We start from the raw sequence: 13,807 nt of genomic DNA on the forward strand, positions 1-13,807 counted from the left end.
CTCAATGTGTTCCTCAGCGAGGCATTTCTTTGTTATGTTTTGAATTTATTAAAGTTTGTGTAGCTTAAGAGCCGCCTCACTTGACGGTCGTGGCCAGATACTCGAACTCGGAGAGTATCATGTTGGGTATCCGCTGCTCGAGCACTCGCAGAGGCAGTCGACAAAGCCGCACAAAGTGCAGCAGGAAGTGGAGCACATTGGTCACTTCGGTACCCAGGATTTCCTTGTCCCTAGAAACAGAAACAAAACAGTTTTCTAGTCGAATGCTGGCAGCGACTATGAAATTTCACAGGAGAACTCACGATAGCTGCGCCTCTGCCACCGTCACCACATACTGACTCATGTAGGAGATGTACAGCATCTTAATGTTCCTGTGGAACTGATTCAGAATGGTCAGAAGGCCCACAACAAGGGGCACACAATCAATCACATCTTTGGCTGCCTTGGGCAGCAGGCAGTCCGTGTTGGCGGAGTACTGCAGGCGATCCACATGGGCAATGGTGAAGAGGAACAAGAACAGCGAGACATTGTGTGTGTTCTTGGTGGGGAGGAAGACCTGCTCCAATGGCTCAAAGTTTCCCGTGTAGAGGAGGATATCCTCCAGCTCTGTCAGCATACCCACGCCCTGTTCATCGCACAGCTCCTTGTTGCGTGAGAGTTCCAACAGGAAGGCGCTGCGAAGAGATGGAATTTAAATACTTTCCTGTCATTGCTGGACTGTGCACTCACCGATTCAACGTGTCCGCCGAGTTCTGCAACAGCTTGGCCTCGCACTTGCTGCTGAAGCTGAGCTCGCTGGCGATTTGCTGGCGCAGCACCTGCTTCTGGCCCACCGAGAGCACCCAGTCCAGGAGTCTGGGCCACACCTTCATCCAGCGCTGCGTGTAGTCCTGGTAATACTTGAGCGGCTGCTTGGCCACCTCGGGGCCGGGAAAGTCGCGCGACTCCAGCTCTTTCGTGAGGCTTTCCAGGGCGTTGCGCCACATGCGATCAGAGGTGAGGTTCTTCTGGAGTCGCTCCAGGTTGCGCTTCAGCTCGTCCGCCAGCATGTGGGCATAGAGCCGCTCCAGTCCGACCATGCCAGCGGGGTCGAGAGCTTCGCGCAGAATGCCAAAGAACCCTGAGGCGGACAGCACCTCCGAGTGCGGGGCTCGCTTCTCGTACCAGGTGCGCTTGAGCTCCAGGAAGATGGTCTGCCTGGGGTCTGTGCAGCGCAGCACTTCGTGTGCGAGGCGTCCAATGAAGTTGTTGGAGTTCGAGGGATCCCCCTGCAGTGGCGGGAAGTTGGGAATGGGTATGATCTGGCTCTGATGGATCGACTGCCACTCCTGCACCTTGTTCCGCAGAAAGGCATTGCACTCCTTCTCCACATTGTAGCTGATGATGCGCTGGGACTCCTCCAGCAGAATGCCCAGACCCTGCACCCTCAGATAGTCCTCGATGTACTCGAAGGACCTCCGGTATCCCTCGATGGTTTTGGCCAGCGTCTGCAGCTTCTGTTGCATGAGCTGCACCTGCGACCGGCCCTTCTCGGGCGTGAAGATCAGTCCCAGGTTGTAGGCATTGGCCAAGTGATTGACCAGCTCCTTGCGAATGCCATCCTCGAGCAGCTGCTTGGGATCCAGCTCGATCACGCCCACCAGGGTGGTCTTCATCATGAGGATGCCCTTGGTGAAAACGGCTATGGAGTTGGTCAGCTGAGCCACTTTGGCCCGCTCCTCGAACTGGGCGTACTCCTTCAGCTTGTCCTTGTCGAGGCGCGTGGGGAACTCCATGATCACGTTCGTCAGCAGGTGGATAATCCTCGCCAGAATGCTGAACATGGTCTCTGGCACAATCTGGAGCACTCGTCGCAGGAAGTTGGCCAGCTCTGTGCTATAATAGTTGGACACGGACACGAGATCCTCGCTCTTGGCCTGATTAATCCTCATCAGTGGCACCTCCAGCGTGCTGGCCAGCTTGAGGAACACTGCACGAATGCCGCGGACTGCGTGCGGCTGCCGCTTGATGTGCTCCTGCATCAGGGGCCTGAAGTCCCGCTGCAGCAGATGCCACGCATAGCTGAAGTCGGTTATCATCTGAATCTGAATTTGAATGTCCTCTTTGAGGTTGATTAACTAAAGGAGAGATAGAGAGAGGGAGAGAGAGTGAGTATAATTCACGGGAATCACATGTGAAGTAGGGTACCTGTGCCATCCGGTTGAGCAGATCCCGCGTCTCTTGCAGCTGCTGCTTCACCAGCATGTTGGCGTGCAGATTGTGGTATTCCTGCACCTCGTCTAGGGCCTCCATGACCTGAATGATGAGGCGTCCAGACTTTTGCGGCCTGCCCAGTTCCAGTTTCTGCAGTCGCTTGGCCACGTCACTGAACCACTGCTGCAGCTGTGGATTCGACTCGATCTTGGCCAGCGGCCGGCTGCCTGCAAAGGCCTCGCTGAGCTCCTGCAGACGCTGCATCGCCCCTTCGCGGCTACTGCTCCAGCGCTCGTCCCTGCTCTGCTGAACCTCGCCCAGCAGCTCTCGCACAGTCAACTCCATTTGGCTGCAGTTGAGCAAGAGATGGTACAGGGCGTTCCGGTCGAACTGCAGCTCCCTGAGCACCAGCTGGTGGACGTGGCTGGGCTGGACGGCAGAGCAGGACATGATGAACACCTCGCGGGAGGTGTGCAGGCAGTACCAGCGCAGCAGGACATTGCACTGTCGCATCAGGACAATCAGCTTGTTGGCGTGCTGCAGCACGAAGCTGCTGTCGAGCACTCCCTCTCGGACAATTTCTTTGGTCTTTTGGAGCGTCTTCGCCAGCTGCTCCCTTTGCTGTTGGCACAGCGCCTGCACGGTTGCGGGATTCACGGTATTGGCTATGGCCGCTCTGGCCGCCTGGAATTCCTGCCAGGCGTCGATCAGGTTCACCGTGATGCCCATGTACACGGAGACAATCCAATTGTCGCAGTAGAACTTGTCCACAATCTCGCGCATTTGCGAGCCCTGGCCGTGCAGCACCTGGGGGCAGAAGTAGAGGCACACGTAGAGCATCGCCGCCTGGGACGAGAGCGCCGTCGAGCGATGCGTGGGATGCGGGTAGATGGCCAACTGGTTGTATATGTCGTCGCAGCGGAGGCGGGCAATGACCAGATCTATGAAGTTCGCATCGAAGCGAAAGCGGGAGAAGTACGCCTCCGGGTATTTGGGGACCGACAGATTGGCAGCTCCCGCCGTTGCCTGTTTCCCGCCCAAGCTCAACATTTTGGCGGCCTCCGCGGGATGCACGTAGCCCGTGGAGCGCAGGAGTAGACAGACATCGTGGATGTTGCTCTCGTCGCCACTTGGAGTGGCGTCGCCGCCGCTGTAGCGGTAGTAGGAGATTAGCAGGCGCTCCCTCACATCGCCGCAAATGTGGTAGTCCAGGAGCAGCAAAATTACCCCGTACAAGTAGAGGGTCTCGCACAAGAGTTGCTTGCCCTCCTCATCCTGCAGCACTGTCTCCAGCGTTTGCTGGATGTAGTAGCCACTGTTCAGCTCCTCGATGTACTGCTGCAATGACACCGCATAGTTGTGGAGGCTCTGGAAGGCCAGGTAAAAGCGAGTAATCAGCGGCAAATGGCTCCGAATTTCATCGTCCAATTCGCTCAGCTCCTACGCCATGAAATGAAAACCAATTACAATGTTCTGCTTGCACCTTAGTTCTGCTGCTTACCGGGCTCCGTTCGATTATCTTCTCGTGCTCTTCTGCTATCTTGAAGTAGCTAAAGTCGAGTATAATCTCACCATATTTCTCCCGATCGGCCTTTGTCTCCAGCCTGCAGGGCGGCACCATAGAGTTTATCAGTGATTTGCAACTCATATTTGTACTTACCGATAAATTGGCGGGACGTAGTCCTTGAGCCGAAGGATCTCCGCTATGATGGAATTGCCTACCGACACAATATTCAGCAGATTTTGGCCACATGCATTGTTTTCAGCCAAAAATTCAGTCATTTTGCGGAAAAAACATCCATTTGATAAACAATCACAACAAACAGTGCTTTCCAACACTGTCATCGCTATTTTCGTGAGTAATCACACATAACACACACACGCACAGATAGCCGCTTCATGAACCAAGTGGAATTTATTTAGTAAATTCACCTTGGCATGAAGCTTTGGTTTGGCGCCAACAGACACCGAGCGTCTTCGGCTCAATCTTTAAGTGCGAATGCATTTCTATGAGGGCTTCGGAGAGCGAACTGCTTGAATTTAAGATGTACTTATCTTAGCATTTTTATTTAATTAACAATTTCAGACTTTTAATGATTGTATTGAACCGGGAGCGAGAACTGAGTGACCCCTTGGTATGCCTGTATCTACCAGAACGGCAACTCCACGCACCCCATAGATGGGAAAAGGATGAACTAATACTATTACAGTATAGTTATTATTATTTACAACATTTTAAGCAGAAATAAAATAAAACATGGTACAGACAAAATAATAAAAAATGGAAAATGTGTGCCAATTGTTTGTTTGTGGTTTTTTGTTGTATCCCAATTTAAATTTGGGGGTATATTTTTTAATTTTTGTTACCTTTCAATCTCTATTTTGGGGACGACACAAAAATGCATTAAGAATATTTAACATAATAAAAATTATTGTAAAAACAGCAATAAAATTCAACTACATAAGTTTTAATCAATTAACTAGCTAATTAACTGAGATACCATCATTGAAAAAATTAAATTGTATATTTATTGTTGAAAACGTTGCGTACTGCACTTAAGCTTAAACCTTAAACTGCTGGAGTTATGTATGTTCCCCCGCATATATACTCGAGTATATATGTATGTGTATATATATACCTGTCTATGTATTTCCGTGCACACAAGTTTTCTGAATTTTTTGTCCTTTTATTTTTTGTTTGTTTTTGTTGGATTTAGTTTGTTTTTGTCCTTTTTTGTTGTTACTTAATTTTACATACAATAGTTCGGATTTTCCTTTCGTTTGTTTTGTTTTGTTTTATGCGTATGTAATTGTAAAACATAATAAGTATACATACTATTATTATAATATATCCAGATATAAGCCTACCAACACTATGCGCTGTGTTTTTACGGTTGATTCTGTTCTTGCCTGCTATCTTTTCTGCATTCTCATTATGGATTTAATTTTGTTTTAATTTACACACAAAGATCTTTGAATTTGAGAATTGCTTTTGTTGTTTAATTTTTATCTGAATTGCATGAAATGTACTGTAAATTTATTTTTGATTTTCTTAACTCGATTCCGCTTATTTTCCGCCGTTGCTTGGGGTTTTATTTTACAAGATTTGCTGGCTAACTGTATACAAATTTGTCTATTTTTTGTGTGTGTGTGTGTGTGTTTGTGGTGTGGTTTGTGTGTGAGGGAGGGGTTAGATGAAATAGGGCCAATGCCGATTGATCCGCCTGCCGTTTGGTCCGATAGCAGATGGCAGTGGCGGCGACATATTGGCCCCACTTCATGCACGCTTACGTATGTAGACACAATCGAATCGTTTCTCTAAATGGATGAACGAGCGCTTCTAATTCTAAAAACATGTTTCATTCTCATAATGCCTAGACATGCGGATTCGCCTCCTTCATCTGCTTGAATTTGTTAATTACGCTCGAGTTTACCTAGTTAACTATTAGAAGATCCTTAGCCTAAGCTTTATGTACAGTTTGTTGGGATTGGTTTTATACATAATATGTTATTTAAAATTACAGCATGTGGTTTAAACAACTAGAACTAATTCAATATATGCTTTGAATGGTTTCCTCTGATGTGAGTGTTCCTTGCTGAATCTGATCTGTCTGCTTTCCTGATGGTTTTAGAAACCATCTGCCATCTGCAATTCTCTTATCGGATTCGCATTCATTCCACCGCTTCCGTCCTTTCTCTCTGCTGCACATCATTTTACTTAAGGCCTAGGAATTATGCTTTTCTTTTCGTTTAACAAACTAAGCTAGTAATTAAATATTTATAATTAGGTTTATATCGTTTAGATAAGGCAATTCAAACGCCCCGCTGACTGCGCGTTCTCTACTCTACTCCACTCTTCTCTCTTTCTTCCCTACTCTTGCTTCCTTTCTTCGTTAATGTTTATGTTTAGCTTTTGTTTCTGCGTTTTTGGATTGGTTTGGTTTCAGTTTTACAGACAATTTATTGGGGGGAATAAACGGGATTTAAACTAGACTTAAAATCAAGAGCGAATAGAAAGTAGATTTAGGGCTTAAGCCTTTAAAGTAAATATTAAATAGACTCCTAACTAAAAACAATAAACGGAGACGGCGAATCAAATCGGTTAAATCTGAACATTATATTGCAGTTGAAGGATGGGAGGAAATCTAAAGCAGGAAACATTACCAGAGTCCAAGCGGGTAGGGCAGGGCAGGCGCTGTTGTGTGGTGACGGTGCAATGGAAGTCGAACTGGAACAGGAGTAGAAGACAATGTGAATGACGAACAGCAGCGATCACTTGAGGTATGTTTTGAAGAGTGTGGAGCTGCGACAAAACTCGCGCTCCTTCTCCATGTAGAAGAGCATGTCGCGCAGATTGACGCGCTTGATGCGCGGCCTTAACGTGGTTGAAGCCGAGCCCGAGCTGCTCAACAGTCCGCCGCCGCTGGAACCCTAAAGGGGAAAGCATTCCGTTTAGTTAGGCATTGCATCAATGGAAAGTCTAAGTCGCTTGAAGTTATACCACTCCTGCACTGGCCGCATCGCTATCCAGTTTGAGTTTCTTGCGGGGTCCAATGGCCTGAAGCGCCGTCAGATTAGCGTCCCGCTGCCGCAGCTCCTCCATCTCGGCACGTTGCATCTCCTTGGCCTAAGCAATGGTATGAAATGGTACTATAGCGAAGCTGTAACAAAGAAACGGTGGCAGACGGATCGTACCCTAGCCTTCATCTTGGCCTGCTCGGGATCCTCCACACGGGACCTGGACTTGGCCGCACGGAGCAGCATTTCGCGTTCGAGCTCCTCGTGCCGCTTCTGTTCGGCCTTGTCCAACTCCTCCAGAAACTTGATCTGGCCACGCACATCCTTGGCGGGCTCGTAGCGGGGGTCCAACTGCAAGATTCATCATTAGAAGAGCTACGGGACCAGCAGATGCACGAGTGCGACCCACCTTGATGACATCAATGCGGTGCTCCGCTATCACAGCCAACTTCTCCACAATGTTCTTCAGTCGCTCCTGGCAGGCGTGCGATATGAGGACGGCCACATCCTGCGATGGTTCGTCAAGCCCTGCCTCCGTCGTAATGGCCCGTATCCTCGCCTGCAGAGCGGGCATGTTTAGAAACACCTCGTCCTTGCAGGAGCGTATCTGCGTGCCGATGTTCTCCGTGCAACCGAGTATTCGCTGCGACTCCTCCGCCAGGTTGACGCCGCCCATGGCGGCCACATCGTTGATATCATCGTCGCCATACATCGACGAGGACATTGAGCTCTGTTGGAAAAACGAATTGGCCGCCGCCGCCGCTGCGGCTCCGCTCGCATTGTTCGCCTTCGCATCATCCTTGCCATCGAATGCGTCCCTCCTCTTTTTACTCGCCGCCGCCTTGCTGAGCGCCGGCGATGCCTTCACCAGCGTCTTGCCCGAGATGGGCGTCAGGGAGGCGTTCATTCGCTCCAGGTGCGACCCTGCCTTAATCTCCACCAGCTTCGGCTCAAAGTGGTTGTTGTTGTTGTGGTGCAGCGAATTCTGCATTTGTTCACGGGCTCTTAGCGCCTCCGGCGGCAGATGGACCGTGGGCAGCGACGGCACCGGCAGCGACGTGACCGATGCCGAATTCAGCGTCGACAGCACCGACAGCGTGGGTGTGGGCGGCGGCCCACTGTTCGATATGGCTGCCAGCATCGGCGGGTGCAGGCTGGGCGTTATCGCCTTGATCTGCGTCTGGCCCACTTTGACGGCAGTGAGTTTGTTCGTGGGAGTGGTGTTCTGCGTCCGGGCTGTGGCCCGGATCTGCACAGTGCCAGCTCGCTGCAATTGAGCATGCTGCGGTCCACGGATTTGCACAATGTTCTGTAAGAATTCATGAAAGTATAAGGTAACCGATCGAAAGAGAGATGAGTTGATTCGGGTTCAACTTACCGCTTGTCCAGGCACTTGGAGCGAGGGTATCTGGGTGCGAATGGCACCCGTGCTGACGAGTCGCGGCGCCGTTGGCAATCGTACATTGGGAGGCTGCTTCGATATCGTCGTGTGGCCGATGGTGGGCCGTGGCGTGCCCATAGCATTTGGTGTTATCATGCGCACTTGCGTCTGTCCAATGGTCGTTGTCTGGCTGGGCCCAATCGGACGGATTTGCGCTTGAATTTTCTACAAAAACAACAAATTATTCAATATAGATTGGATCGGATCATTGGTGGCTCAGTGGATTGGGCATTACCGTCAGCTGTTGCGAAAGTCCGGCTAGACCGATGACATGTTGGGGCGGCGGTTTGATTCCCTCGATGACCAGCTCCTTGGTGTAGAGGGCCTGACGCAGCAGTGGCAGACTCTTCTTGAGAAACCCAATGAGACATGGCTGTGGACTGGCGTTCAGCAAACGCTCCAGGCGATCACAAAAGTCCTCGGGCTCCACATTCGCATTGACCAGCTCCTGGATGAGGGTGCGCACATTCTTCTCCACCGGCTTCGGTTCCCGTGTCGATAATTCAATTAAATTGGCTAGAAACTTGCGACACTTTTCTTTGGTATTTCCCTGCTGAGCCGTCGTCGTTGTCGTTGTGCTGGTTGTCGCTGGCGCTCCCCCCGAGGAGCTCACATTGTTCACCTGCTGTTGCTGCTGCTGATGCTGCTGATGATGTTGCTGCTGTTGCTGGTGCTGTGCTGGTATTGTTTGGATTTGCGTGATCTGTGGCAGGTGGGGCGCCTGCGAGTTCAGCTGCGTCAGGTGCGGCGGCTGCGATGAGCTCGTGTAGCTATGCGCATTGCTGCTGGCCACCGAATTGACAATGATGTTGTTGGAGGCGGTGGTGTTGGTCATCGACTGCACGATCAAAAGAGGAATCAATAGATTAGCAATCATGATGGATAGATTTCATTGATCGATAATACACAGCGCAAAGATTAGTGCAAAATTAGGAGAGAAAAAGCGTAAGATTAACCACAAAAATAATTATATATGTAAATAGATGTAAATTAGAAGATTAATGATGATTGTTATGGTTCTTTTTTGTGAATGGCCTTCCTGGGCTCCAAATGTGTGTGTGCAGAGGGGCATGGGGTGGTTATGGCTTGGTGGTTTAGGGGGTGTGCGACATGAGATGAGAGTTCGCAATGCATTTATATCTTCCTTCCACAGCAGCCCAGCACATCACATCATTGATGAGCAATATATGTACTACTCCTCTCAGCCTATGAATGATTTAGATACATATATAAATATATAGAGGTTCTGTCTTTTCTGATGGCAGAGTCCTGAAACAGCAGCAGGCCTTGGCCCTAAGAGGCAGCGAACAACTAAATCCAAATAAAGAGAGTATGGCAAATACACAGACAACAGATACAGATATATATACGGATATACAGCGGTATGCAGCATGCATGCAAAACGTAGGCTAAGTAAAATACATCGAAAATATCGTCAATCAATTGAGTAATCATGAATTCGTCGAGTAAGTCGAACTAAAACTGAACTGAAGCGTAAATAAGATCATAAGATTCAAATGCATAACAGACAAAAGGAGAACAGAGAGTAGAAGAGCAAAATATATATTGTATATAATATATGGATGGCATTGTATATTGCATATCCTGAGCATTGAGATGGTTCTTCTTTTTACGTTTTGCTTGATCTTTATAGTGACGGGCACATTGGCTGCAGCTGCAGCCGCTGCGGCAGCCGTGGCAGCGGCATGTTGCTGCTGCTGTTTCTGTTGCTGCTGAGCCTTCAGTTGCTGCTGCTGCTGCTGGAGCTTCTGCTGCTGCTGCTGCTGTTGCTGTTGCTGCTGTAGTTGCTGGTTAGTAGCGGGTTTGCTGTTGCTGTTGTTGTTGTTGGTAGTAGTAGTGGTGGTGGTGTTGGTGGTGGTGGTGGAGGCATTAATTATATGGTTATTGTTGCTATTGCTGGATGGGATTGTGGATGATGTACGGACAATCGTTTTGCGCAGTGCTATGCTAACGCTGGCAGTAGTGCTGGATGCTTGCTGTTGCTGTTGTTGCGACTGAAGTTGCTGTTGCTGTTGCTGCTGCTGTTGTTGCTGCTGTTGGGATGGTTGTTGCCCATGATATCTACTTACAGCTGCAGCCGGCACAGTTTGTAGTCGTATCTGTGTTGTTGTGGGATGGTTTGTGGTGCTTGTTGTGTGGTGGCTGTTGGTGTTATTGCTCGCATTGGTCATGGTCTGTGTCACCGTTGGCGGGCCCGTCGTCGTGGCCGTGCCCACGCGCAACAGTTGGAATCCATTATCCGTTTTCACCAACAACGCTGGGGTCTGTCCTGTATTAAGTGTGCTTAAAGTTATCTAAAAGATAGAATAAAGAACAGAGAGAGAGAAAGAGATTCGAATTTGGTTTTCATCGGTTGGACAAATGGTGTGTGTGTGTGTGTGTGTGTATGCGGATGTGGGGGGCCAAAGTGTATGGATTGGTGGTGCACATGTTTCGAGGGTTTTTCGGATTTTTGTGGGATGTATGGACGTGTGGATTAGTAGAGAAGAACCCACCACAACAACATTGCACCACTCAGATGGCATGCCATGACATGGGAACACTCACCGATGGACTCTGCGGCCTCACACCACCCATGTGGGAGTTGATTACCACTCGACTCAGCGGATTGGCGGACACGTTCTTCTGCTGCTGCTGCTGCTGCGAAGGCGACTGGTGCCGCATGCCCACCACAACTCCTGCCGGCAGCATCGAGTTGAGCAGCGGCTGGCCCTGTGGACACAATATCATTAGTATTATTCTTTGAGAATTGTCAAGTTTGAGCTCAAGTTCTACGACAGAGGGGGCTGAAGCGTTTGGAGTGGGAGGATTGAAAGATTGCCTACAGCATGCAACCCGTTCAGAGCTCATATGATGGGTTTGCTCCTTCACGGATTCAAGATCGCAGATCACAGAAGGGGAAAATGTAATTTTGTTGTGCAGACCAATTTGTTGGGATTTTTCGGGGGAGTGAGTGTGTTTGTCTACAGGTTGTTCTATATAAAGCGAGCGTTCAAAGCAAAAGGTCTACAAATATAATTAATTCTTACTATTACAAAATAAGCATAGAATTGGTTGGGATCGGGAGGCTTTGGGAGGAAAGGGAAACAGAGTTCACTGTCTCTGATGGAATTGGAGGATGAAAGCGAAATGAATGCATCAAAATATATACGCCTAAATGTGTGTATGTGTGTGTGTGGGTGTGAACTACATTACGATTTGTTCCTATCGTGAAGGCGGGAATCGGGGAAGAGACTTGGATGGATGTGAAAATGGGAATATGGGGGATATAGATAGATAAACCGGATCGGACGACTCATTCGCCTAACGCCTGTTTTCTGATTCTGTTTGTTTGTTTAGCTTGATGTGGATACCTGATTGATGGTCTTGGTCATTGTTACGATTCCTGCTGGTGCACTTGATACTAGACCCGCCGGCAGGGTGACAGCATGGTGATTGGATTTAATAACTAGGGTTTGTGTTTGGGTGGCACCTACGGATTGCGTCTGCTGCTGCTGGTGGGGCGACTGTTGGTGGTGCACCTGAGTCAGTCCCGGATGGTGGCTGCCAATCCCGGCCGTGATGGTCTTGATGGTTGTTGTGTTTGGAAGCTGGGCAGTTGAGATGATCGTCGGACCACCACCACCGCCCGGATTGCCACTTATATTGATGGTTCCATTGGGCAATTGATTGGTGAACGTGATCCGATTGCCGGCTGCTGTTTGGCTATTCATGGTGAAGGTGGAGCTGGAGGTTGAGGCGAAGTACTAGGAGCGGAGTGTGTGTTTGAGTTGAGGCGTGGTGTGGAGTGGCGGAGGCGTTCGAAGACCCTTTTTCGAGTGTCCCTCTAGCAAAGATGCTGCTTCAGAAGACGTTCTGTTGCCGCCGGATTTCTCGATCAACTGCTTTCGGACATCGTGTGTTTGTGGCTGCAGCAAAGGTCTTTCACTCGGAACGAAGACGCGGACACAGACTGTTGCATGCTGCGTGGCCCAAAAGCGAACTGCAAGGCAATATGGAAAGCACTTTAGTATTTATAGAAGGGCCCAGCGATCGCTTGATTTTGGGATAATTTACGCGTCTGCCGCTGCAGCTGGCTACCTGTGCCACCGTTACCTGGCGGTCATAAAACACGCAGATGTCAAGAGCCGACCAGTATCATTACCAGCACCACAACCAGCACCTGGTGGCAAGACCAGAGAGATCACGCCGGACACTGGAGATTCACACACACACCCACAAACACATACACAGACGCAAGCCACGCGCGCACACATATAATAATTGCATTCACCTTGGCCAAAAGCCTTAAGAGCGGCCGCGGGTGCTCCGCTGACAAGCGCTTATTCACGCGGCTGCTGCTGCGCTGGCGAGCTCTCCTTCTCTCACGGTCGCGCCTGTTATCTGACTCCTCCGCTGCGGTGGGTCGATGCCTGAAAGATTTATCAACAATTTTTCACACACCACACGCGCTCGGTCTGCCTTTGGCGTCGGGCACGGAAGAATGTCGCTTTATTTTGATTATTTTGATGTACAAAAAATTTGGCAGCGACAGTAGTGCGACAACGCCGCCATTTTCACGAATGCGCGTGCAGAATAATCGTGTGGCGGGGCGTTGCCAGAAACTGTAATGTTGGCAGTGTTGAACAACGCGCTGATTTGATTTGTCCGGCAGCGCTCAATTAACAAGATTAACCATTTGGAATTCTTAAATTGTTGATATTTAATTTGAATTGTTTTATTATTGCAGTTGTTCAGACGCCTGGTTAACGCCATTAACGCATTTTATGGTGTGGTATACACTGGTGCACTCAATCAGGGACATTACTCCAGCCTTGGCAAAGTCAGCAGTGTAAACAAGCATATGGGGCTACAATGTAAACAGTTCCACCGCTGTTGTCTCCACGAAACCAAATTTAGTTTTCATGCGTGAATGGGATGGGTTCTTATTATGTTCACAAGACCGCAATTCAACGATCGCTCCTAACCGTAGTATTAACTATTAGTAAGCTGGATTAGGTGGCGGGGTGGTGGTGCTTATGTTTGTGTGTGTGTACCGTTTTGTACAGCCTGCAGCCGTTTAACGCAATTTGTCGCTTGTTTACGATAGGCACTCACTTCAATTCATTTTTCATTTAAACTCTGTGCACTGCAGCGCATTTTCAATGTATTCGCTGTGTTTTCTGGCGCTTAGCCGAAAAAAACCGAGTAATATTGTTTACGACTAGTGTGACAGCGGACCTTTCGAGAAAATATACCGTGCGACCCTCACAAATATACCGTAACATACCGAAAAATAATTCAAACCGCCTGACAAGCCACAAGTAGTAAAATTATATAACATTCCATGATTAGTTTTAGCCTTATTTTGTAAACAATCCAATAAAAAGAAGTCATGAAAATTAGCATATCCTGTGGAGAATTGATTAATGAATCGGATAAAATTGTAGTTTTAGCGCTTGCAACCCCAACTAGCTTGTACAATTAGATAGAACAGCAAAGTCCAGAAAAATGATTTAAGACTTACTGTACATTTACGGTATATTTTGAAAATGAGAAGGTATTTCGGTATATTTTTGAGGGCGGTACGTAGGGTTGTCAAATATTTTGAAAAATATCATATCGGTTTTCTGGGGTTGAAATTAGCTTATAACA

The 13,807-nt window shown here is 48.7% G+C and overlaps 2 protein-coding genes across 8 annotated transcripts; both read right to left on the bottom strand.

Annotated features, from left to right (window-relative positions):
• Positions 1-24: 24 nt before the first annotated feature.
• Positions 25-4,012, bottom strand: LOC117893097 (WASH complex subunit homolog 5). The gene is made up of 6 exons (XM_034799529.1): positions 3,854-4,012; positions 3,695-3,797; positions 2,188-3,633; positions 730-2,117; positions 303-674; positions 25-230 (listed from the first exon to the last, which is right to left on the bottom strand). The coding sequence occupies exons 1-6, from the start codon at positions 3,973-3,975 to the stop codon at positions 77-79; spliced, it is 3,585 nt and encodes a 1,194-aa protein (XP_034655420.1). The 5' UTR covers positions 3,976-4,012; the 3' UTR covers positions 25-76.
• Positions 4,013-5,084: 1,072 nt separating this feature from the next.
• LOC117895867 (transcription initiation factor TFIID subunit 4) lies at positions 5,085-13,395 on the bottom strand. 7 transcript variants are annotated; one of them, XM_034803834.1, is made up of 10 exons: positions 13,271-13,395; positions 11,527-12,155; positions 10,721-10,885; positions 9,787-10,467; positions 8,388-8,990; positions 8,090-8,317; positions 7,121-8,020; positions 6,889-7,062; positions 6,695-6,820; positions 6,466-6,624 (listed from the first exon to the last, which is right to left on the bottom strand). In XM_034803834.1, exons 2-10 carry the CDS (start codon positions 11,884-11,886, stop codon positions 6,466-6,468), a joined length of 3,396 nt encoding a protein of 1,131 aa, XP_034659725.1. In that variant the 5' UTR covers positions 11,887-12,155; positions 13,271-13,395. The 7 variants fall into 7 exon arrangements, with proteins under 7 accessions (XP_034659727.1, XP_034659725.1, XP_034659729.1 ...); XM_034803838.1 differs by lacking the exon at positions 11,527-12,155 and adding an exon at positions 12,447-12,585 and having other exon boundaries at positions 13,271-13,376; XM_034803833.1 differs by lacking the exon at positions 13,271-13,395 and adding an exon at positions 12,447-12,787.
• Positions 13,396-13,807: the final 412 nt, after the last annotated feature.

This window comes from Drosophila subobscura, chromosome J (assembly GCF_008121235.1).
Source record: "Drosophila subobscura isolate 14011-0131.10 chromosome J, UCBerk_Dsub_1.0, whole genome shotgun sequence".
NCBI classification, from domain to species: domain Eukaryota; kingdom Metazoa; phylum Arthropoda; class Insecta; order Diptera; family Drosophilidae; genus Drosophila; species Drosophila subobscura.